A 26,204-nucleotide genomic window follows, 5' to 3' on the forward strand; every position below is an offset into this window, starting at 1 on the left:
CACATCATCCAGAAAAGGTGCAGAATATAAAATATTCGGCATTTTACAAATACCTGGGAAGCCCAGCCCAGGCCAAGATGTTGTACTGATTTACTGGAGATATGTTTGGAATCACACCACTTTCCAATTGAATGCAGCATTTTTTAGATCTGTATCTTCAAGCCTATCAGTACCAGAATGTACATGCCACTCTCCAGAGACTACACGCAGTTAATACCTCTACTCTGAGCACAAGGTGGAATAGGTATGTGGATTTGATGGCAGGGAACAGCATACTCTATCAAGCTCCAAATCAATTCTTCCTTTTTTTTTTAAACTGACTTTATCAAAACAGGGAGGCGGCAAACTAGTTCTGGCTTCTTGAAGTAGAGCTGTTTTTAGAACATTTTGGTACTGTGGAAGAAGACAGAAAGCCTACTACAAAATATCTGGTTCAAATCTTGAGAGACTACCATCTCAGAAAATACTATCTATTGAATAGAGTTAGCTTTTAAGAAATGCCAAGGGATTAAGTCACCATTCCTGGGACAATGCACGGGTTATGAGAGTCTAACAGGTGTTGAAATGGCACTTTGTACTTTCCCTAAATAGCTGACTTTTCCACAAACTTTGAAATTGACATTAAACAGATTGTGTGTAACTACTTTCAACCCCCTTCTGCTTGCAATAGTTCTTACTGATTCAAGAGCTTCCCAATAACAAACACTACCTAGTCATTGATTTAACAGCTTGAAATAGGATTATAAGTGAATAACACTGCAACCACTCCACACATCTTGTAATCCCAAAAGGTTTCCATGTAAAATCCTGGAACATTACTACAATGTTTAAACTGTTGTGCCTGTGCATTGAGTACTATTTTATCTTTTAATAAATGGCTGATAAAAAAAAAATCATTTTTGTGGATTCACTAGCTGGACAGATTTATTGACAATGCACATATTTGCCTGTGGGATCATGCACCTTCAAATTTTTATGATTACCTCAAAAATCCCTTAACCATCACGGTTTAAAAAAAAGCTACTTTACTCTACAGCGTGAATATTTTTCCTCAGTAGGTTCTCAACCAGCTGAGACATCAAATTGTCTGGGTTCGAGCCCAGCTGTGAAAAACAGTTTAAGATTGCCATTAACTTTGTTTCATGAATGTAACCATTTGAGACGACTTCTCCCATAAATTAGGCCTGCATAAAAAAAGCATTGGGTCATTTGGCATGAAATTTGTCATCCAGCTTTTAAAGGTCATTAAGTAAGTCTAAATGGAAGTTATTTCTCATGCATGATGGGAGTTATATCAAGAAAGAAGTGTTCAGTAGAGCCAGAGCTCCACACGCAATAAATTTTTGTAACACCGAAGGCTAATGCAATATGTACAGTATTTGCATGTATATTGATTCACTGCTGATACAAAGAATGGAGGCGGAAAATAGACTGGGGATGTTGATTTGCCAACAGTAATGCATTTTTATGTTCACTTTTGAGAACGTAACATGGATAACCTGTTCATTAGGAAGTTCATTCTGCTTCTATTGCTTTTCAGGGCACTAGGAGCACTTTGGAATTGTTTTCTCTCATAACAGCTTGACAAAATCTCCTTGCTTTGCAGAATCATGTCTGACACACACACATGCAGATAGGTTAATCCATGTGAACATGTGTCATCTTATTTTTTTCAGAATGCCACAAGTAGGGGAGTCTATAACGAGGGGGCATAGATTTAAGGTGAGAGGGGAGAGATACAAAAGGGTCCAGAGGGGCAATTTTTTCACTCAAAGGGTGGTGAGTGTCTGGAACGAGCTGCCAGAGGCAGTAGTAGAGGCGGGTACAATTTTGTCTTTTAAAAAGCATTTGGACAGTTACATGGGTAAGATGGGTATAGAGGGATATGGGCCAAGTGCAGGCAATTGGGACTAGCTTAGTGGTATAAACTGGGCGACATGGACATGTTGGGCCGAAGGGCCTGTTTCCATGTTGTAAACTTCTATGATTCTATAAGTATTCTTGCAAGCCCAGTCGCACAGGAGGCATCACTATTCCCTCATGACCATTGACAGTTCTTTTTTCTGGTACCAAAGAACCATAAAATCTTACAGCACAGAAGGAGGCCATTCGGCCCATCACGCCTGTACTGGCTCTTTGAAGGAATCATCTAAATTAGTCTCATACCCCTGCTCTTTCCCCATAGCCCTGCAATTTTCTCCCCTTCAAGTATTTATCCAATTCCCTTTTGAAGGTCACTGTTGAATCTGCTTCCACCACCCTTTCAGGCAGTGCATTCCTGATCATAACAATTTGCTGTGTAAAAAAATTTCTCCTCATCTCACTTCTGGCTCTTTTGCCAATTACCTTAAATCTGTATCCTGTGGTTACTGACCCTTCTGCCAGTGGAAACAGTTTCTCCTTATTTACTCTATCAAAACCCTTCATGATTTTGAACGCCTCTATTAAATCTCCCCTTAACATCCTCTGCTCTAAGGAGAACAATCCCAGCTTCTCTAGTCTCTCCACGTAACTGAAGACCCTCATCCCTGCTACTTTTGTCAAGTTAAAAAAAGCAGACTGGAAAGCACTATTTGTGCTGCAGTTGCAGATTCTTTTTGAAGGGAGATCGCCTCCTCTTAAATTCTCTCGATAGTAAGACATTATTTACAAAAACAGCAGATATCCCATGGAATTGCTCATTGTCAATCCAAGTTTACAATGTTGCGAGGGGTGGGGGTTGCTGGTATGTGGGAATGGGAGAGGGGTATAGAGGGAGAATTAAATGATTTGGAAAGAAGTTTGTAGGAGGTGTGCTCAGAGACAACAAAGTGATTGTTTTCCTTACTCACTGCAGGTAAATCCATTTATTTCCCTCACATGCCACATTTACATCAATAAATGAATCTGTGCATACATCACAGGGAGAAGGCACTTACGGGCTACATAACAAAACAGGCATTTGGCCACCCACGTCGTACTATGATTTGTGTTTCTGCAGTTCTTTTCATTTTTCTTGTACAGGCATAACTCTCCCACAATTAGGCACAGGAGTCAGACTTTTGTGGTTATAACAGCAACTTTTATTCAGCCACGAAATTGGATTCATCAAGGCCAGGCTATCAGTGCCAATTACAATCTCAAATGGGCAAACTGTTTAGAAAATAAGCATTTTCTCAGGGAACAATGGCTTTTAAAATCCACGTCAGAACCCACTTGGACATCCAACCTCTTAGTTATCACTGCACAGTATATGAGACTTCTGAGAAGATTAAGAAGTCACATCTAGTCTTCCCAATGTGGGCCTCAGTGTCAACTATCCTATAAAAGGCATATTTTTAAAAATTCTTTGGGCGTCCCTGGCAAGGCTGATATGTATTGCCCATCCGTAGTTGTCATTGAGAAGGTGGTGCTGGGCTGCCTTCTTGAACTGCTGTCGTCTGTGTGGTGAAGATGCTCCCACAATGCTATTAGGTAGGGAGCTCCAGGTGTTTGACGATGAAGGAATGCGATATATGTCCAAGTCAGGATGGTGTGTGACTTGGAAGGGATCTTGAAGGTGATGGTGTTCCCATACACCTACTACCCTTATCCTTTTAGGTGGTGGAGGTCACGGGTTTGGAGGGTGCTGCCGAAGAAGCCTTGGCAAGTTGCTGCAGTGCATCCTGAAGATAGTATACACTGCAGTCATGGTACACCGGTAATGGAAGGAGTGGGTGTTTAATCTAGTTGATGTCAGCACTTAAATATGCCTTTTTTCCTGTTGTTAGGATCATTCTACTTATTAAGAAAAATGAGAACCTTGATTACCAAAGCCAGCTGGAAGGCTTCTCAGGAGGAGATCGCATCGAACAGGTCGCAATCAGCTCAAACAGGACTGAGCAACACGGGTAATCTGCACTGAGTGGATACACTGGACCAGACAACCATTTCCATCTAGTCCCTGGAGATTTTGTGATGCCAGAAGCAGAAAATTGGATCCAGGTATTGGATTCAAGGAGCCAACCCTGATGGTTGCCTTGACAGTGAGTAGATTGGTAGCAACCCAATCAATCTTGGCCACATCAATCTTCTCACTTGTGGCTTTGAAGCCAGAATATATGAAAATGTAAACAACTTTCCATTATTTATTAATATATAATGTTAAATGTTTACAAAATACCATTTTCCCAGGAACTGTAAAATCAAAAATTGTGCATGTATTAGACTTTCGTTAGAACTCTTGTGGGCTGGCCAAACTGGACTGGATCGTGTAAGGAAAGATGAAGGGAACATTAAATACAAAAGCCTCTTACATTTTTGACAGATAATATAAATTCCAGCTCCAATATTTAATGAAACCCAAATGTCTCAAAATACCATGGATCTGTTCACAATGCCAAGAAATCTACGCTGCTATTATACTTTAGCTACGGATCTCAATGAGAATGGAAACCACTTCACAGTGACACAAAATTGGAGTAAAATGTGTTTCGTTCTAAAATGAATTTAACTATTCTTAAAAATACTACAATATACCTTTTAAACTTGGATGTCAATTATCTGTAACTTTTGTCTTATTAATTAAAACATTTTTTAAAACGTCCTCCCCTATCAAGTAGAATCAGTTCTTCATTTATCTACAAATCAAATGTAGCTCCAGAGACTTGAACACAAAGTCCAGGCTGACACTCCAGTGCAGTACTGAGGGCATGCTACACTGTCAGAGGTGCCATCTTTCAGATGAAGCCCGAATACATGAAAATGTAAACCAGGGCCCTGTCTGCCCGCTCAGGTGGACATAAAAGATCCCATGGCACTATTTTGAAGGAGACCAGGGAAGTTCTCCCCAGTGTATTGGCCCATATTGATCCCTCAAACAATCTCACTAAAACAAATTATCTGCTCATTATCACATTGCTGTTTGAGGGACTTCGCTGTGTGCGAATCGGCTGCCGCGTTTCCTACATTACAACAGTGACTACACTTCAAAACAGTACTTCATTGGCTGTAAAGCACTTTGGGACATCCTGAAGTCGTGAAAGGTGCTTTCTTTCTTTCTCTTTCACACATGGAAACCTATTGTGACTCCTCACTATTGCACAGACTTCTCTTCCAGTTTATTATTAAAATGTTCCTCTCCACTCCTCATATATACCTCTGCTCTATTGCCTAAATGTCTGCAGAAGATTATATTCTCATTGATCCATATTTTAAAAAAAGAGACCTATAACACAGAGTTAATGATTAAAATGTGGAAATCAATGAAAAAGCCAACCATTGGAAGACCACAGTCAACACAGCCAATATATGTAGATGACAAATATTCAGAATCTATATATGGAAGCCAAGCATAATCTCTGCAGGAGTGATAAAAGGAAGATTATTCTAACAAAGAAGGAAACTACTTTGAAAGTGGCCATGAATTTACAGTGTTCACAGGGTTAATTATGTAGACATTTTTATGAAATTTGATGAAACCATCCTTAAGATATCACGTTTGCACACATAAAAGGTTTTACTGGTTAATCCCCTTATCTGCTATTGGCAGGATAGGAAAAGGGGGTAGCAGTGCTCTTCACCTAAACACTCCTCAGAGACTGAACAAAAGATCTGATTTAATATGCTTAGTAATGGACATAGTCACCTTAAGGGAAAAAACTGAAAGCCTGGCAAAAGTCCCAGAATATGTAGAAAGCTGGGAGAGATTCGTTAGTAAGCATTGTGACCATCCACAAAGTCACTAATCAATCCTGGCTGTACACACAATATAGGTACACTTTTCCAACTGAATTGCACACAATTACATAAAGAAATCAGCATTAAATCTGTGTATACCATTCTCTTTCACTCATATTATATTGGAATTCTGATCAATCTGTGGCAATTCTTGGAAAATTTATGCAATTATACTAAAACTTTCTAGGCAAGAAAAAAATATTAATTTGCATTTCCAAACATGTTGAACCCTTCCAGGCAAGAACTGTATGTAAACCAGAACAACCGATCATGCTTGCTGTGGAGTGCCTTAAGGTCCAGAATGGTACAATTATTTTCCATGACAAAATAAATATATATTAACATTAATTTTCAATTTAGTTACTTGGAATTTCTTCAGCTCTGAGCCAGGCCACTAATTTTGTCTCTCAAAATCACAACTCGACAAATGTGAACTTGCAATTTTTTTAAAGAACCATCAGCTTAGTCTCAGATCTGGAAGCTGGCAATATAAAAATGAAAGTTGCCATCAGTACGAGGATTTTAACATGATCTTGTTGCCCAATGTGCACATTATAAGGTGGTTTTAGATCCTGGAAGTCATCAGAATTGTTCTGCCTGCTACTATCCAGAATCTGGACCCACTGTAAAATATTTCCTAAATAGGCTGCAACGAAAAGTTCTCTACATTCAGAAGGAGACTCAGCTGTGTGAACGTTTGCATTGCCTGAGACTGTCTCTTGAGCTGTTTGCAGGGAACACAATCAGATGAGGCAGTCATCAGGATAGCTGCACACAAGATGTAGGCCTGAATCTTTGCAGAAGCAAGGCTGAAGATCAGTACCTTACTGGTAAGCATGTGCTTACGACTCTGAAATGTAAAATCTTCCAGTGCTATTATATTCTCCGATGGAGGCATGAGATTATTGGCTGCAAGCCAATGTCCAGGGCACACATCCAGAAAAACTGTGGGCAGCACCACCATCTAAAATCTGTTTTTAGCATTTATTTCAGATATGCAATGTTTAGTGTAAGTAGAAACTTTCCTCAAAGATGACAGACAACCAATTGTGATTTTTCATCTGCAAAGAGCCGGTCTCTGTCTCACACCTTGTTTTTTGTGCTCACTGCAACTCTTATTTCTCCCATAAGTTGAGAATGGAGCAGCACAAACAATACCAGTTTATTCGAACACAAAGAAATCAGGATGACCACTCGTTTGCAGCAGCCCTCCACATGTTATCAATCCACAGAAACACAGTACTGCACACAGTATTAGTATACATATTTACAGGACTCTCTCCTCAACCCTTACTTTGGGTCACGAGGTTAAAGACATCACTGCCAGGCGAGTTGAAGGAATGAGGCGATGAATGAGTAAGAGGATTACAACAACAATGTGCATTTATATAGTGCCCTTAACATAAAACATCCCCAAGCTTTTCATAAGTCTTAAATGACCTACTCACACATTTATCAATGGCTATGATGCAAAAGTATAAGACACCCACTTTTTCCACACCTTAGGCCTCAGGCTTCAGGAAACTTATAACTAAACTAAAATATGCCAGAAGGCATATTTTAGTTTAGTTATTAGTTTCTTCTAGTTAATGTTCCAGTTTTTGGTAAGTAAAAGGTTAACGTCAGCAAGTTCATTAAAAGCCCAAGTAGTGAATTACTACTTGGTTTTAGTTGTACAGCATGTTATTTCTGAAGGAAGAAAACATTAGCACCACTCAGATGGCAAAACCAACATTAAAAGCATGCCTCCAATTTTAAGATTCATTTGTCTTGAGCCTTTTTATCCATTTACAAACCAACCCTTTTTACTGTAAACTCTAAATTTCACTCAAAACAGGTCCTTTACATTGGAAAAAAATAGGAAATTAAACAAAATCTAATATTCTGATGTTGCTTGAAAGCTGTTTGAATTCCAATATTCCTTTTTTTAATACTCTGAATAATGTGGATTCTCTCTTTTTATATTTAAATTATTTTTATGGACATTTTGAAAGTTTGCCATGTACAGCAGTAGCCACAAAAAAATGGAATATTTGACTGGCACTTCATTTTCCAAATTACAAAAACAGACCAGCTTTTTCTTTAAATCGCTCCAAGGAATGGGTGAGAGTTGCTAACAGAACAGTTTTACTTATCACTGATTTTGACTTTTTGGGGTCCTGGCACTCTTACCATAGTTCCAAGAAAGGAGATTGATTTCCAAATGACCAAAAATAGTCAAAAACAAACTAAACCAAAGCAGTTTATAATATAGTGAGTTTACAGTATAAACCTGCCCGAAATTTGAAACCTAATACAACAGTGTTAACTCTGGGAAAACTAGGATTGAGGATAGAGAAATTTTCTACTACTACACAAATTGGATTTAGATACAACAATGTAAGTACATTGCAACCTCTTATCTGCCATAGTCAAGGGACTCCGACCAACCCCCACTCCTCCTCCCCCACCCAGTGAACAGTGGAAATTGGTGAATAATGAAGTGTCACAAATTCATGTCTCCTGCATATTCCAGGCATAGGATGAAGACAAGTGCAATATTAGGAACAAAACAGATCTTGCATAGTTTTATTCTGCATGGAAACACAAAGTACTCAAAGTCTGCCTGTCAAAAATTCTGGCAGATAGTTAGGACAATGGATAATTGGAGCATGGATTGTGGAGGTTTTATGGTAATAATAAATTTAGACCGAAACTTTCACCTTCATAGTATGTACAGCAGAGAAGGAGGCCATTCGGCCCATCGTGCCTCTTTGACAGAGCTATCCAATTAGTCCCATTCCCCAGCTCTTTCCCCATAATCCTGTGAATTTATTCCCTTCAATTATTTATCCAATTCTTTTTGAACATTACTGTTGAATCTGCTTCCACCACCCTTTCAGGCAGTGCATTCCAGTCCATTACAACTCGCTGCGTAAAAAAATGTTTCCTCGTGTCACTTCTGGCTCTTTTGCTGTTCATCTTTTATCTGTGTCCTCCAGTTACCAACCCTTCTGCCGCTGGAAACAGTTTCTCCTTATTTAGCCCATCAAAACCGTTCATGATCTTGTACACCTCTATCAAATCTCCCCTTAACCTGCTCTGCCTTAAGGAGAACAACCCAGCTTCTATCGTCTCTCCACGTAACTGTAGTCTTTCATCCTTGGTACCATTCTAGTAAATCTCCTCTGCTCCGTCGGTAAGGCCTTGAAATCCTTCCTAAAGTGCAGTGTCCAGAATTGGACACAAAATTTCAGCTGGTGCCTATAATGGTTCAGCATAACTTCCTTGCTTTTGTACTCTATGCCTCTATTTATAAAGCCAAGGATCCCATGTGCCTTTTTAACAGCCTTCTCAACTTGTCCTGCCACCTTCAGAGACTTACGTACGTACACCCCTAGGTCTCTCTGTTCCTGCACACCCTTCAAAATTGTGCCATTTAGTTTATATTGCCTCTCCTCATTCTTCCTACCAAAATGAATCTGCATTAAATTTCATCTGCCATGTGTCTGCCCATTTCACCAGTGTGTCTTTGTCCGCCTGAAGTCTGTTACTATCTTCCACGTTGTTTACTACATTTCAGAGTTTAGTGTCAGCTGCAAACTGAAATTATACCCTCTATACACAAATCCAGGTCATTAATATATGTCAAGAAGAGCAGTGGTCCTAATACTGAACCCTGGTATACTTCCCTCCAGTCTGAAAAACAACCGTTCACCACTACTCTCTGCTTTCTGACCCCTAGTCAATTTTGTTTCCACAGTGCCGCTGAACCTTTAATCCCACTGCCTTTAGTTTTGCTAGCAAAACTATTGTGGTACTTTATCAAATGCCTTTTGAAAGTCCATATACACAACATCAACCGCACTACCCTCATCGTTACTTCATCAATGAACTCAATCATGTTAGTCAAAGACGATTTGCCTTTAACAAATCCATGCTGACTTTCATTTATTAGCTCATACTTTTCCAAGTGCCAATTAATTTTGTGCCGGATTATTGTCTCTAAAAGTTTCCCCACCACCAACATTAGGCTGACTGGCCTGTAATTGTTGGGTTTATCCCTCTTCCCCTTTTTTGAACAGGGGTGTAACATTTGCAATCCTCCAGTCCTCTGGCACCCCACTCCCATATCTAAGGAGGATTGGAAGATTGTGGTCAGAGCCTCCGCAATTTCCACCCTTACTTCCCTAGTAACTTAGGATGTATCCCATCTGAACGGGGTGGCTTTTTTACTTTGAGAACTGCCAATCTTCTAAGTACCTCCTCTTTATCTATTTTTATCCTATCTAATATCGCTACTACCTCCTCCTTTACTGCTACAATGGCAGCATCCTCTTCTCTAGTGAAGACAGATGCAAAGTATTCATTTAGTACCTCAGCCAGGCCCTCTGCCTCCATCCCCTCTTATTCCCCTTTTTAGATCTCCTCTGTATTCAGCCTGGTCTCTACTGTATTATGAACCTTACATTCAACATAAGCCTCCTTTTTCTGTTTCATTTTAACCTCTGTATCTTTAGTCATCCAGGGAGCTCTAGCTTTGGATGTCCTTCCTTTCCCCCTCGTAGGGATAGGTCTACTCCATACCCGAACCAATTCCACCTTGAAGGCCTCCCATTGTTCAATTACTGTTTTACCGACCAATTTTTAATTCCAATCCAACTGGGCAAAATCCCTGTTTAACTCACTGAAATTTGCCCTCCTCCAGTTAAGCATTTTCACATTTGAATGTTCCTTGTCCTTTTCCATAACTATTCTAAACCTAATATTATGATCTCTGTTCCCCAAATGCTCCCCCACTGAAACATGTTTCACCTGCCCCACTTCGTTCACCAGAACTAGACCCAGCACTGTTTCCTTCCTGGTTGGGCTTTAGTCCCTTGGTTCTATGAACTGCAGCAGAGATAAAATAAATGAAGTCAGGAGTTCATTAAAGACAGACACTTGAACATATTGAAGTTCTCTGTTATATTAAAAGAAGTTGTTCTTTTGTACATTCCTTGGCAGGGAATTAGACTTCTACATTGTAGGGAATGAGTTATTGGAGCCAAGTTCATGGGTGTGTTTCTGAATTTTTTTTGTATTTGTTATAGGATACTAAATAGTAGACAAGTTGGGGAACATCTGCCTTGATGTATGTATGCCACAAAAATTTATTTTGTTAGAATATGATTGGATGGGCATCAGAAATAATCTTATAGTAATGGTTCTGGAATCTAACTGGTTGAAGGGAGCATGGTTTCTAGCATCTAATTGATCAAAGTCTGCTCGAAATAATGCTGGTCTCTAGTTTTGTGATCTGATTGGTCAAATAAATTCCACAGCATCACAGACACAAAAGTTTTAACAATAGAAATGTTTTCCTGTGAAATGTATAATGTGATTTTGTTGAAATAATCTCAAGTAACAAATCTTAAAGAACTTCACAAAGAATTAACCAACTAAAACAGTGTTCAAATATTCTATGTATGAGAAATAGAAGCACAACATATTTTGCTTACGTAAATTGAAGTTTTGTTTAAAGAAAGCGAAAGGAAGAACTTGCATTTATATAGCGCAGTAAAGGAGCATGATTGTAGTGAAACAAGGAGATATAGGGTGCATTCATTCAAGTACAGGGTTAGGGAGCTGAGCATTGCTACTGAATCAAAAAATGCCTCACATGATCACAAAACAAGAACAATGTTTTATCCTCCAACCACTACCTCCCATAAACTTTAAGCCGTAAAGTTATGCTGCAGCTTCAATTTTCATTCAATTTTAGGGTCAGTTGGAGATGTATCATGGTCAACTATAGCCGGTATTAAAATGTAAATGAGCATTTTCAGACCAGAAGATTAATTACTATATTATGGCTAGATACCTAAATGTTGATTTGACTAATGTTCACCATTCTGAAGTTCTGCAAATGTTATGCTGCACATTACATTCAATTTGCAGCTTGACGTACCAAAGCACAGCCCATATTTTTGAAATTTATTTTGAGGCAGTTAAATAAATTAACCTGAATTATTGGGTCATTCGAGTAAATTTCTTTTTACTTCCTTACTTTTCATCTCGCCTTCCCCCCCCCCTCCCCTCTCAGTTTCCACTGATGATTTAGACAGAAGAGGTCAATGTGCTGCAAAGTATTGACATTTTGTCAAGGTGGGAGTGCAACTTGCTGGTCTTTGATAGGGCAGACGAACTTTCCTGAAGTGGGATTCGGTCACTTTTTTGCTCTAACACTTCCCATGACAACCTCTGCTCAGCAACAGTGTACACATCTCTTAGAACACCACCTCCAGTCTCACATCTGTTCCAAGGGCAACATTATTGGTAAGGCAATGGCCTGGCTGTCCTTCCTTACTCTTCCAGCACACTTGTGCCAGAGAACTGGCCCAATATTTTATCAAATTGATTTACCATTAGCTTAAATATAAATGTAAATGCTGAAATGCCACTTTCCGCTACAGAGAGTAAAGTTCAACATGGACGGGGGCATAAAACAGGCGGCAGCAGATCAACCACCCGTTATGCACCCGTCCCGATTTTCCTTCCCATTGACTTTGTTTGCTGTAGAAGAGCAAAAGACAAGTGACGAAACCAGCACAAAACATTTGAAAAATCTGCACAAGATCTGGAACAACAATGCCGTCAAAAACAAATAGAAAAATCATCAAACCACCAAAAAGGAGCAACCTTTCAGTGTGCCATCTGGAGGGGAGTAACACTTCTCTTACTACCTGACAAAGTATTTTACAAGGTCATCCATTACAGAATAAAAAATTGCTATTCTGAGAAAGAGTTTACTTACAAAGCATAGCAGTATAGATCAATTGTAGAATGTTCAACTTGGAACAAGGGCTGCCTGACCACAGACCCAGCAATGTTACAATTTCACCTCCCACACACACAGTAATATAGGGAGCTAGCACTTTGCACTGTGTTTGGAGAGAGTTTAGCAATGGTCTAGTCAGAAGGGGGACAGGTTCGTCTTCCCAGCAACACAAATTTTTCTTCCTTTAACAATGAGACAAAGGGTTCAATGGAAAATATATCAATTACGATATGGCTTCAACCCAGGGGGGAATATTTGAATGGACTTTCATCCCTCAACATTGTTGGAGTATAGGAGAACTTTTGTATCTCAGTGTTGTTAAGTAACTACATAATAGTGGTAATGGAGACAACACTGACCAGAACCTAGTGCCCTGGATCAGAAATCAGAAGTTCCTTCTGCAAGTGGGGCCAAACTCTTGTTTCTAGTTTAGGATTGGAATTCCTATAACAAAATATCAACACCATTTCCATAGTGACAGGTTTATGACAAGAGTATCCTCTTACTGCCATTGTTTTGTACAACACTTGAGCTACAGTATTTACCACTTCCGTCCCACCAAGTAGATAATAAGGAACACATATAAATGGCTGTTATCACAATCATTTCCATGTCCTGACTGATATACACCATCACTTCTCCAATCACCCTCCGGCGAGAATACATTCAGATCCATAAATAATTCAGACACTCAGATTCTGGAACCGAACTGAAACTTTTATTCCTGAAAATAACTAAGTAGTAAATTTTAAAGGGTCAACATCTTTTTACTTGAAGAACAGTGTCATGTCATGTTTTCTACTAGACAGCTTCCTTTTAAGGCTCAACATGAGGTCAACAACAATTTCTGAAGTCCACTCTTACTTTAAAAAAATATTCATTCTTGGAATGTGGGCTACGCTGGCAAGGCCGGCATTTACTGCCTGTCCCTAGTTGCCCTGATACAACTTCAGAGGGCAGTTAAGAGTCAACCAGGTTGATGTGAGACTGGAGTCACACATAGGCCAAACTGAGTAAGGATGCCAGGTTTCCTTTCTTAAAGAACATTAGTGAACCAGTTGGGTTTTTATGATAATCCAATAGCTTCATGGTCACTTTTACTGATCCAGCTTTTTATTTTATTTTCAGATTTTTTTTACACTGAATTAAAATTTTCAATTTAAACTCAAGTTCTCCAGATTATTCATAGTATATGGGGCGCTCTCAAAGTTAGTTAATTCCAGGCCTCTGAATTACTAGTCCAGTAACATAATGACTACACAACCATTTTGAGTTCAAACCTAAATACACCAATTTTAAAAGATCGCCATGGGAGAGTTTCTACCTCCTGCTATGCATCAGTGTTGATATATTGCGGGTAGCTAAAGAAAGTGGCCCCCAAGTTCCTCAGGGGTTCCAGCGGGAGATCAGCGAAGCCTCCAGGAAAGCAGCAGACACCCAGTTGCGCCATGTCTCTGCCGTTTCCAGGAGTTTCCTGGTTGCCATGTAAGGGGCGGAACCTCTGTCTACCTCTTACAAGACAAATGACAGCCAAAATGATGGTAACTTGTTACCACACATGAGGCTCATTTGGGACCCATTTTGGCTGGTAGTCTAAGTTAGTGGAGGCATACCAGCCTCCACTAGGACATGCGTGGCCCCCACCGTGGCTTCCAGGCCAGGCAAGAGACCTGGACCCCCAAAGAATTTTGGCAGTATTTGAGCAGGGAGGGGCCTGGGCAACGCACCCCAGAGGCGGTTGGACAATGGAGTTACTGCAGGCACGGGTTGGACGGGTGCTGGAGACATGCCCGAAATGATCTTACGCTCACCTGAATCATGTGAATGAGATGTCCTCCCGCTGAACCTGCAATCATGGACACCAGCAGGATTGCGGTGCAAGGAATTTTGGGGCCAGTATTAGAAAAACAGAGAGTTAGAGGCACAAATTGGAGACAGCAACAAAGGGGACACAAAAGAGTTTTACAGCTTTGCTAACTATAGAAAGAAAATTAAAATAATGGTTGGTAAACTGAGTGAAACTATTACAAATGAACAGGATATGGCAAGTATATTGAATGAATTCCTCACATCACTTTTCACAAAGGGGGACTGTAGACAGATTCCATTCATAGTATATGGGGCGCTCTCAAAGTTAGTAAAGAAAGTGTTATTCAGAAACTGGAAGGATTAAATAATCACAAAGCTCCTAGGCCAAGTGGGAATTAAAGGAGGAAACTAGTGAGGCTTTGTGTGGTTGCTATTTTTCAGAACTCCTTAAATATTAGAGAAGTACAAAGGACAAATGTAGTTCAAACAATTCAAAAAAGGTAATAAGACATGACCCTGGTAATTACAGGCCAGTTATCCTAACACTTAGTGGGAAAATGCTTGAAGGCATTCTACTGGATGCTATAAATGAACATTCAAAAGAATACAGGTCTTGTTGGGATTGGCAGCACAGTTTTACAAGCAATAGATCATGCCTTCCACTGGAATGCTTTGAAAGGGTAGCAAATTAGAGGATGAGTGCAATCCAATCGATAGTCTACCTGGAAAAAAAGTAACAAGCAGAGTTCCATATGGATCTGTTCCAAAAGCACTGTGATTTACAATTTGTGAATGATGTGGAACAGGGTAATTAAAAGAGGAAACTCGTGATGCTTTGGTTGATATTTTTCAGAACTCCATAAATACTAGAGGAGTACCAAAGAAGTCGAGGATGGTAAATGTAGTTCAAACATTCAAATGACCCAGGAGCTTTGTGATTATTTAATCCTTCCCGTTTGTAATTATAATATTAAATTTATTGACAACACAAAACTCTGTGGCCAGGCAATGAGTAGAAAGAAGACCGACTATATTCTGAGACACTTGGACCAATTATAAAGCGAGGCCAAAATATGGCAAATACAGTTTAATGTGAACAAATGTAGGGTGATGCATATAGAATAGGAATGGGTAACAGTGAACATAGCTTAACGCAAAAGGGGTTCCACTGCAGAGGCTGAAAGAAAAGAATTTGGGAGTGATTACTGATCATCCTCCAAAAACATCTGGTCAGTGTGAGGCAGTTATTAATAAAGCAAATCAGGCAATGGGGTGCAACTGGAGGGCAACAATGCAGACATTTTAAGAGATCAAGGATGAGCTCAGCTCAGAGGTATGAGGAGGATTTTGGTTACCCTACCTGAAAAGGATATAGATGCAGTAGAAATCATAGAGAACAGTGAAAAATTAAAGGGCCAGATTTTGCTGTAGCAGGGCATCTAACGGTGTCTGCCGTTAGTTAGACTTGCCCCGCACCCTTCGGCTCAAAACATTCTTGTCCTCTAAATTGCTGAAAATGTGAGCTGATAACGGCACAGCGAGGGAAACAGGGCATCTGGGACCTGAGTGAGCAAGGCAAGCAACAGGGTATCTCCTTAACCAACCAGATTGAAGGATTGAGAAATAAAACAGTGGAAGGACCGAGAAGGAAGTGTAAATTAGAGTGGGTGAATTCAATGTCAAACCAAGCACAGAAAGACAAATAAAGAGGGAAAGAAAGATTGCATCGAGAGAGAGGAGGGGGAAAAAAGCACAGAAAAGAAATATATTAACATTTTAAATATGACATTTTAAAAATCTCCAACAACAATTAATACCTGAAGGAATGAGACTCCATGCTTGTAATAGTTAATTTTCAGTGCCAGAGAGGTTGATTGGCAGTAATTAACAATTATCACGTCATTAAAAGGGTACTAGCGCTTGAAATGACAAGACTTAACTTTCTGTGGCGGGTTTAGTTTGTATCTACTGCACAAATACAACACCTTCACATCATTCAATGCATTTCAATGGTAAGGCAGACAGCGAAATGCTGTTTTTGTGAAGCTAACAGTGGAGCGGCACTACTTGGACAGTAACTTTTGGATATTGGCATTTAAACGCACATCTGCTCCTCGTCTGAAGTTACTGTACCATTTACGCATAAATAACGGCGAGCACCATGAGCCTCACTGTTATTTTGACAGCAAAATCCGGCCCAGTGATTCCAGGCCTTAGATAACTAAGTTTTGAACAAAGACTCAAGTGACTAAATTTATTTTCACTGGCAAAATGACTACAGGGAGATATGATACAGGTCTTCAAAATAATAAAAGATACGGAAATTATGTGCAAGTAAACAAACTATTTACCTTGAACAATGAGCATAGAACTGGAGGATGCAAGTACAAAATTCAGAAGCCTCAAACAAGGTTAGAGATTATAAAAACTTTTTCTCCACAGGATAGTGGATCTCCCGGAGAAGGGAGTTGATTCAGTGTCAATTGGCAACTGTAACAAAGAAGCTGAATCGATATCTACTGATAAGTGGATTCAAAGTTATACAGACTCGAACAAATGAAAGTGAAGGACAGAACAAGACCAGCTGGTCCATTGAGCCTGTCTTATACGGTCATGGTGCAACTACTACACACCATGATCCCCATACGCACATGCACATAGCAGCCATACAAATTCTTGATGTGGAGATGCCGGTGATGGACTGGGGTGGACAAATGTAAGGAGTCGTACAACACCAGGTTATAGTCCAACAGTTTTATTTGAAATCACAAGCTTTTGGAGCTTTCCTCCTTCGTCAGGTGAGTCAAGCTGTGATTTCAAATAAAGCTGTTGGACTATACAAATTCTTGGGAGAGGCCAAAAAAGAGAAAAAACCTTAGGTCAAAAAAACTCTTGGAGATTCCTCTCCGACCCCCAAAGGCAATCAAACAAGTTCCGGGGGATCACAGTGACTACAAAACACATCCCCAATACCCACCTAACCTCTATACGTAGTTATGTCGGCCACACTCAAGGGCTCATCCAGCTCCCTTTGCGCACGCTGGCAACTTGCTCCATAGGTCAACGACACTGTGCAAAAACAAACACCCCCCAACATCTAGCTTAGTTCCATGCTTATGTGACTTATACTCATGTCCTCTGGTCCTCTCTAGCCTATGGAACTCAAATAGCCTTTCCACATGGATCAAATCTAATCAGGTCATTATTCTGAAGATCTCAATCAAATCTCCTAGTAGTCTATGATTTTCTAGAGTAAAAAGCCTCAGCCCTCGAAGCCTATTTTATCGAGAAAAAATATACCGTTTTGTTCAAACCCCTGTATGCATTGTAATCTCTTAATGGATTCGGGTAAATAAGAAAAGTAATTGCAATATTCTTAAATCAGCTACTGATTAAGCATTATGGTACAGTTAAGACACGAGTGAGAATGAGTATTTAGGACATAGTGAAGGAGAGGAGCAGGATTGTACCACATCCAGCTAGACATTGCAGGGAATTGGGTTGGAAGGAAATTCTTCAGAGGGTAGACTGTTTACCAGTGCTGTAATCCTGACTCGGTCTGCTAAGTACGAGAGTGGATAGGGAACTTTAAAATATTCTGTTAGCAGAAAGAAGTTACAACAATGAAGGAAGATTTCTCAACATTGACACCAAATGTTACCCTACATGTGTAATTTGAACATTTGTGTCTAAGTCTGGGTTGTAACTTTTTGTTGTTTGCTATGTCAGATTTAACCTCTTGGAAGCATAGCATCCTTCAGCATATGTGTCAAGTTGAGAATCTGCAGGTATTTGATATCTTTCAGAGATACACACTATATATCTTGGCATTTTGTTACTCAGTGTTTCCCATCGACCGTCCTGATTCGGTTGACCTCTGTACAAACCGATTTATATTCAGTTGCTTGGTGTTCTTCGAGTACCTAGGTAAATAAATCCCTCAGCTACATCCTACATTGCTGTGGAATATCTTGAAATCTTTAAGGCAAACGGTTAGTTGGCAAGATATAGGCATTTTTTCAGATAATAAGCTCTCCAGGGTCAGAGGTTTTAGGGTTGCATTCTGTATTGTTTTGCGATCTCTGGATTATTATTCTACACTCCCAGGATGGTCGCGGGAGGAGTTCAGAAAACTTCTCAAAAAGTTTTGTTTAATTTAAAAGAAAATTCTTAACTGTGTACGTTTCATGCCTTTAAGACTGTGTAACATCAGCACTGTTCTCCACAAAACCAATTTTCAGCACGTGGCTAGGAATGTGGCACTATGGTTCTGGAAATAGATAGCCCTGCTGTGGTCCCATTCAGGACTGATGCATTGGGAATATTCAGATATTCCACAGTAGCTTGTGGGTGTTCAACAAGACCAAAACAGTACAACCACGTCCAACGAACAGTAGTGGTACAGACTACCTACATTACTTGTTCTGACGAAAGATCATCGACCTGAAGCGTTAACTCAGTTTCTTTCTCCACAGATGCTGCCTGACTTGCTGAGTATTTCCAGCATATTCTGTTTTTATCTACATTACTTGTATTATTTAACTGTATATTTTGTATACAGTGTAAGATTAATTAAAGAATTATAAATATTGATATCCTGGAACAAGTTTATTCAAATTTGAATTTATTCCCCATCTATTTTATGAAAAATCTGAACAAACTAGCGAACATTTATTGCTGCTTCTAAAAAAAGCACTGTCCACTTTAAGATTCATTGCTTTGTGACTTTGTAAGCATTCCAAGATATGGAAACAAAAGCTTTCTCAGTAATGAAATCTCTAATTTCCTACATCAGTTTAAAAATGCTCCAATGTGGTCCCTTGTCATGGCACTTAAGATATAAATTGTTGAGAGAAAATAAACTGAATTGGATTAATAAAAGGGATTTCTGTTATGCCATTTTTTGTAAAAGCTGAATAACAGCATTAGAGACTAGAACTAATCGATTCATTTCTAAACCAATTAACCTTTCACAAGGGAAAATGGAGGAGACGCAATGATTTCAGGCTGGAGGTCACTCAGTGATAGGGACGTGTCTGACACTGATTACATTAGCAATCCTGCATAGGAAGTGAAGAGTTGTGGTATCGGTCCCAGCTTAGTTTACATTCTACGCTTGATTACGGATGGTACACAATTATGACCTGGCTATTTAGCTAATTAAAGGTTGCATTCCAAGATACAGCCTGCAGTACAGGATGAAGTTATGACAATGAACTAAGTCTGATGCATATCAGTTATCAATGATAGACTGGTTGGAATAGCTGAGTCTTACAAGTCCTCATAAAAATGGAAATAGATGGCTGGGTAAAAAGGTTTTTCAAAGCACTTCTGACCCTGTCATCTCTCAAAGCACATAATTTAATCATTAGAATGGGACAGAGAGCTGCCTCAAGGGTATGTTTACAGTGCCATTTACTAAAATACTCAATCAAAATAATTGATGAGCTAAATTTGCTCCTGGCAGAAGATGCTACTTGAATGTTATATAAGTTAATATCACACCAACCTTCCAGGCTATTCGATTTCCTTTTGTGTCATGTTCCATGGCAACGGGAAAGTCACCTCGTTCGTAAAACTTTCGAAATGCTGTTGGTTTTATACGTCTCTCTTTAAATGCTCCAGCCACTGGAGGCCTATCAACCTATCAAAGGAGCAAGGGCACAAGTTATTTTCCTGATGATATTAAAGAGCAAGGAAGACTTGCATTTATATAGCGCCTTTCACGGCCTCAGGATGACCCTAAGCGCTTTACAGCCAACATAGGAAACAGTGACTACACTTCAAAAAAAAAATGTTAGGTATATTTAGACAAACCGATTCAATATGGACTAGCCTGTTTTTACATTTGGCCTTAGAGAGACATTAGTTCTCAACACATGAGCAAGACACAATCACTGGCACCTGGAAGTTTGAGTTATAGTTCGACAGTGTTGTAACTAGGATTTCAGTTAAGTGCAATCTGGGACTTGTGAAATTTTCAGATTTTGTCTACTTGAACTTTGAAAAACACCCAGTAAAATTCATAATTTTGTCCTTCCAAATTTGAACTGTGTCTGGGGAGAGCATTTTGCGCTGTGTAAAAGTCGGATGAAATAGTTGCGTTAATGGTGGGACAATTTGAGATGACAAATTCAGAGTATTACACAAGGATATTGCACAAAGTTAAATTGTATTTGCTTAAGCATGCTTTTCCCTATAGAATATTGGAATCCATATCCTAACTACTCCTGGTGATGACAGTGTAAATTTATCATCAAAAAAAGACATGGTCAGCATACATGATAAACAGGTAATTAATTAGTTAACTCTTGAAAAGTTATCCCATCAACTGACCAATAATTATATCAACTTTGTAACAATAGTGGAGGACTTAAATTGGCATCAATGCTGTAATTCGACACTACATTGGTTGGGAGACATGATGTGGAGATGCCGGTGATGGACTGGGGTTGATAATTGTAAACAATTTTACAACACCAAGTTATAGTCCAGCAATTTTATTTTAAATTCACAAGCTTTCGGAGGCTTCCTCCTTCCTCAGGTAAATGTTCAGGAGCTCCTGAACATTTACCAGAGGAAGGAGGAAGCCTCTGAAAGCTTGTGAATTTAAAATAAAATTGCTGGACTATAACTTGGTGTTGTAAAATTGTTTACAATTGGTTGGGAGAGACATTAATACAGACAATACTCCATCTTATGTCATATAAAATCCTATTATTCTATAGCACTATTCTCCACTGCAAAACATGAATAATTTAAGAAAGTGACATTCTTCCAGTCTTTCATTTTTGGTTTGCAAGAGGTGGAAACAATGGCTGAACATCAGTCTCCAGAATACTGTCTCAACTCATCAGATGTGATCGTATCACAAAAACCTCCACTACCCGCCCTCCACCCCAAGATGATGATTCAATGAGAGAACTTGCTGATGGTTTTTTTCTAATTCCAAACGTAGTACCTGTCACAACAAGAGTGACACCGCTGAACTGTGCAATACACTTGAGGCTTACTTCCAAGTGGTTTTAGTACTTGGGAGCATGTTTACAAAGGAATTCTCTTTTCAAGAGCTCAATAAATTATACAACAGTCTGGGAACTCGGTCACCCCAGCTAAAATATTAAAGCAGGGCCAAAAATGTATGATTTTTTTTTGCTGAATGTAATGAATGGACCATATGGCCATTTGAAAAATTGTGCCATATATAATATGTATCAGCAATGCACTGCAATTTGTACAAAAGTGATGTATCATGATACTGTCAAACTACATTTGCAATACAAAAATAAGGACTTCAAAAAAAATTAAGACTTGCTGCTACCATTAGTTATATAAATTGGACAAAATATGAAGAGTGCTTGATCACAAAATAGTTGTACAAATATATTCTGAAACTGCACAGGGAGGAAACTGAAACTCTGACTTTCTAAATTGGGGTATGAGCTAATAGTTTCCTAATTGAATCCATGTCCTTGTTTGGTTCAAATGTTTTGCTTTTCCTTGCCGCATTTTACAATGTGTGCTGCTGTCCTTCAAATGTTTATTTTTTTTTAATTCAAATACATTTTAACTTTTTTTTTAAAATGCTCTGTTTTTCGGAGAGACTCGGTTGTGAAGAGGTTGTGTCAGCATTTCACTCCTCCCATTTTGAGCAGTTAGTGTACAAAAGGACAGTGAACACACAAGGGAAGATCTGCTGTCATTTTCAACCCACTTGTTCCTAAATTTTTTTTCAAAATCTGGTTCAGAGTCTAAACCCGTATGGCACCAAGTTGGCAAGAATCACACTCTCACTAAGGGAAATTAACTGCGCCAGTCTGAATTTGTCCGCACTAGCATTTTTACATCAGTTCACCAATTCAATTCATTCATAATTTGTGCAGCTTAGAATCATTATTCACTCTCTTAATTAAAATAGGTACCCATTCTCATTGCTTGTTCTACACAGCTAAATCAGGAGAGGAATAGGGCCACTAAGGGATGCACACGATAAACTCACAGATAATGATAGTGAAATGGCAGAAATAGTAAATAATTACTTTGCCTCAGTGTTTACCAGGGAGACCAACATGGTGAGCATGCCATTAGAAGAAGAGATCAAAAAAGATTTAAAGACATTTAAGATAGAAAGGGGGGGGGGGGGGGGGGGAGATAATTGATAAACTAATCAAACTTAGAAACAAAAAACATTTGAACCAAACAAGCATCTGCACATATTAAAAGAAGTTAGGGGAGAGATAGCAGAGGCACTATTACACATATATAAAAATTCATTAGACAAGGGAATAGTGCCAGAGGACTGGCGGATAGCTAATGTGATTCCTATATTTAAAAAAGGGAGATAGAACCAGTCCAGGGAACTATAGACTAATTAGCTGAACATCGGTGGCAGGAAAAATAATGGAATCCTTACTCAAAGATGTAATAGAAAAACATCTAAAAACCAAAAACATATTAAAGAATAATCAGCACGGATTTCAAAAGGGAAGATCATGCTTGACCAACCTTATTGAATTCTTTGAAGTAGAAATAGGAGGGGTAGACAAGGGTAATGCAGTAGATGTAATATATTTGGACTTTCAAAAGGCCTTCGATAAGGTATCACATAGTAGACCCGTGACTAAGGTCAGAGCATGTGGAGTCAGGAGACAAGTAGCAGAATGGATAGCAAGCTGGCTACAAAACAGGAAACAGAGAGTAGGGGTTAAAGGTAATTACTCAGATTGACAAAAGGTGGGAAGTGGTGTTCCACAAGGATCGGTGCTGGGACCACCATTGTTCACTATTTACATAAACAATTTGGACTTGGGAATTGGAAGCATAACTTCAAAATTTGCAGACGGCATCAGATTGGGGGGGGGGGGGCATAGTTATTACCAAGGAGGACTGTGACAGAATACAGGAAGACATTAACAAACTTGCAGAACGGGTGTGTATTTGGCAAATGAATTTCAATATAGATAAGTGAGGTATAATATATTGGTAGGAAGAATAAGGGACACATACTGCTTGGATATTAAGAGTCTAAATGGGGTTGAGGAGCAGAGGGATCTAGGGGTACAGATACACAAATCACTAAAAGTAACAACACAGGTTAATAAGAGCATTGAGGTTCATTTCTGGAGGGATAGAACTGGAAAGCAGAGAAGTTATGTTAAATTTGTTTGAAACCTTGGTTAGACCACACTTCGAATATTGTGAACAGTTCTTGTCTCCATATTATAAAAAGGAAACAGAGGCACTGGAGAAGGTGCACGAAAGATTTACTAGGATGATAGCAGAACGGAGAGGATCTACCTATCAGGAAAGATCAAGCATGTGGGGCTCTTTTCTCTAGAAAAGAGAAGACTGAGGGGTGACCTGATAGAGGTCTTTAAGATTATGAAAGGGTTTGATAGGATAGATATGGAATAGATATTTCCACTTGCAGGGAAAACCAGAACTAGGGGCCAAAAATATAAGATAGTCACTAATAAAACCAATAGGGAATTTAGGAGAAACTTCTTTACCCAGAGAGTGGTTAGAATGTGGAACTCGCTACCACAAGGAATAGTTGAGGCGACTAACATAGATGCATTTAAGGGGAAGCTAGATCAACACATGAGGGAGAAAGGAATAGAAGGATATGCTGATAGGGTTAGATGAAGTAGAGAGGGAGGAGATTTGTGTGGAGCACAAACAATGGCATGGATCTTTTGGGCCGAATGGCCTGTTTCTGTGCTGTACATTCTATGTAATAAAAAGGTCAGCTTTACAAGGAATAGGGAAAAAAAAATCTATGCTGCCAGTGCATTCTCTTGCTTTCCAACATGAGCAACTGTGACTTCCCTGCAGGCTCTTGACTGCTCAGGGAGCATGGAGCCAAAATCACCTTAGTTCTTGCAGTATTGCAAATTAATGCTCTATAATACACTCTTGATTAGCTAAAAGGTCTTTGAATTCACGCAGTTATCGACACATCATGCAATAATACCTCACATCCGTTCATATGAAGGTTTTTCTTTTGTAACCCCAAGGAAAACTGTAATAAAATTGCATTACTTTAGATTGCAGAAATGCAAATTAAGTTTTATTTTCTCAGCTGAAAGAGGTCAAGACAAAAGCCTTGGATTTATTTATACTTAATGCAATCTTCTCTCACAGATAAACATTGAACACAAAAAGTACATACAAAACAACTGACATAACTCAACATTCTGCTTCAGCTGAGCTATTGGAAACTTTAAGATTACTTAGTATTCTTTAATGGTTCAGACTACATACCAGCAATCCTCTAACTCAACAGGAGCAACAGCACAGGAGATCTGCTTACATGTCTATACTATGTCAAAGATCTTATGGCTGCACACATGTCCTGACTACAAGATGTCGCTGCCCGTTGTCACATTTTTGTCACACTTTTGTGTCAATTAGTTCCCATTATAAAAATTCCCACGTTTACATTTATAATGGAAACTGGCTATGTAACTTGTCACGCTGTAGTTACACCCTCTTTCCAGTGGTGGCACTGTCGGCCATTCATTTTACATTTCTCATGTACACAACCTGTACTGCAAAGAAATCATACGCTCCAACCAATTCTATTTTTCTGCATTTAGTTTTGCCATATATTTTGCTATTTAACTATAAATAATAATATAAAATCAAATTATTGTTATATAAAAAATAAAGATGGAATGTTTGGCTTTAACATGGAGACTGAATTACATCTACCTGCCCTGGTATAATTATTCCCACCTTTAACCCAGTTTCATTTTAAGACATGCTCTTAACTCCGTGTGCAATGTCACAGGAAGTCAACTGGTAATATATTAAGTCTTTGCTATTGCAAGCAATCTCTAAATATCACACTCATTTCTGTCATACTTTATCCATCCAACTTCGGACCTCACACCTCAGCATATCCTCCAGGAATATAGAAACAGGAGTACGCCATTCAGCCCCTCGAGCCTGTTCCTCCATTGAGTTAGAACATGGCAGATCTGTACCTCAACTCCATTTATTCGCCTTTGTTACATATCCCTTTATCCCCGTACATAACAAAGGTCTATTGCTCATAGTCTTGAAAATTTCAATTGACCCAGCATCCACAGCCTTTGAGGGGAGAGAGTTCCAGATTTCCACCACTCTGTGTGTGAAGGGATCTGAAGGGATCTCTATGCTCCTTCAATTCTGGGGCCTCCTGCGCATCCCCAATTTCCATCGCCCCACCATTAGCGGCTGTGCCTTCAGCTGCCTCGGCCCCAAGTTCCGGAATTCCCTCCCTAAACCTCTCCATCTCTCGACCACCCTCTCCTCCTTTAAGACGATCCTTAAAACCTACCTCTTTGACTAAGCTTGTGGTCACTTTTCCTAATATCTCTGCATGACCTCGTTGTCAAATTTTGTTTGATAATCGTTCCTGTGAAGCACGTTGGGACTTTTTACTACGTTGAAGGTGCTGTATAAATGTAAGTTGTTTGTCGTTGAAGTGCTTCCTGATTTCACTCCTGAATGGCCTAGCTTTAATTTTATTATGCCCTCTTGTTCTGGATTCCGCACCAGAGGAAATAGTTTCTGTATCTACACTATGAAATCCCTTTATCATTTTAAACACCCCGATTAGATCATCCCTCAACCTTCTAAACCCCAGGAATTACAAGCCAAGCCTATCCTCATAATTTAACCCTTTAAGCTCAGCTTTATTCTGAATATGCACCTTGCCCCTTCCAAGGCCAATAAATCCTTCCTGACTCACTGTGACGCCTCAGAAGATCTACTAGTCTATATAAAAAGTCTTGCTTCCAGCACATCAGCATCACATTTCAGACTTCATGACAGATCCAAGAAATCTTTAATAACTACAAATATAGAGCTGAGTTTTCTGTCCTTGGATAGAGCCAACACCTGCTAATCTATA

The 26,204-nt window shown here is 39.3% G+C and overlaps 1 protein-coding gene across 2 annotated transcripts in view; it reads right to left on the bottom strand.

The window, feature by feature from the left end:
• pacrg (PARK2 co-regulated) overlaps positions 1-26,204 on the bottom strand; it is a 175,834-nt gene that overhangs the window by 113,165 nt on the left and 36,465 nt on the right. Inside the window, exon 2 of one of the 2 annotated variants that reach the window (XM_068006737.1) lies at positions 19,815-19,949. The exons of the other annotated variant lie outside the window; for it this stretch is intronic. Coding sequence (XP_067862838.1) covers positions 19,815-19,949 — 135 coding nt within the window. The remainder of the gene's footprint in view (positions 1-19,814; positions 19,950-26,204) is intronic. 2 annotated transcript variants of the gene reach the window in all.

The sequence above is a fragment of the Heptranchias perlo genome, chromosome 26, assembly GCF_035084215.1.
Source record: "Heptranchias perlo isolate sHepPer1 chromosome 26, sHepPer1.hap1, whole genome shotgun sequence".
In the NCBI taxonomy this organism is placed as follows: domain Eukaryota; kingdom Metazoa; phylum Chordata; class Chondrichthyes; order Hexanchiformes; family Hexanchidae; genus Heptranchias; species Heptranchias perlo.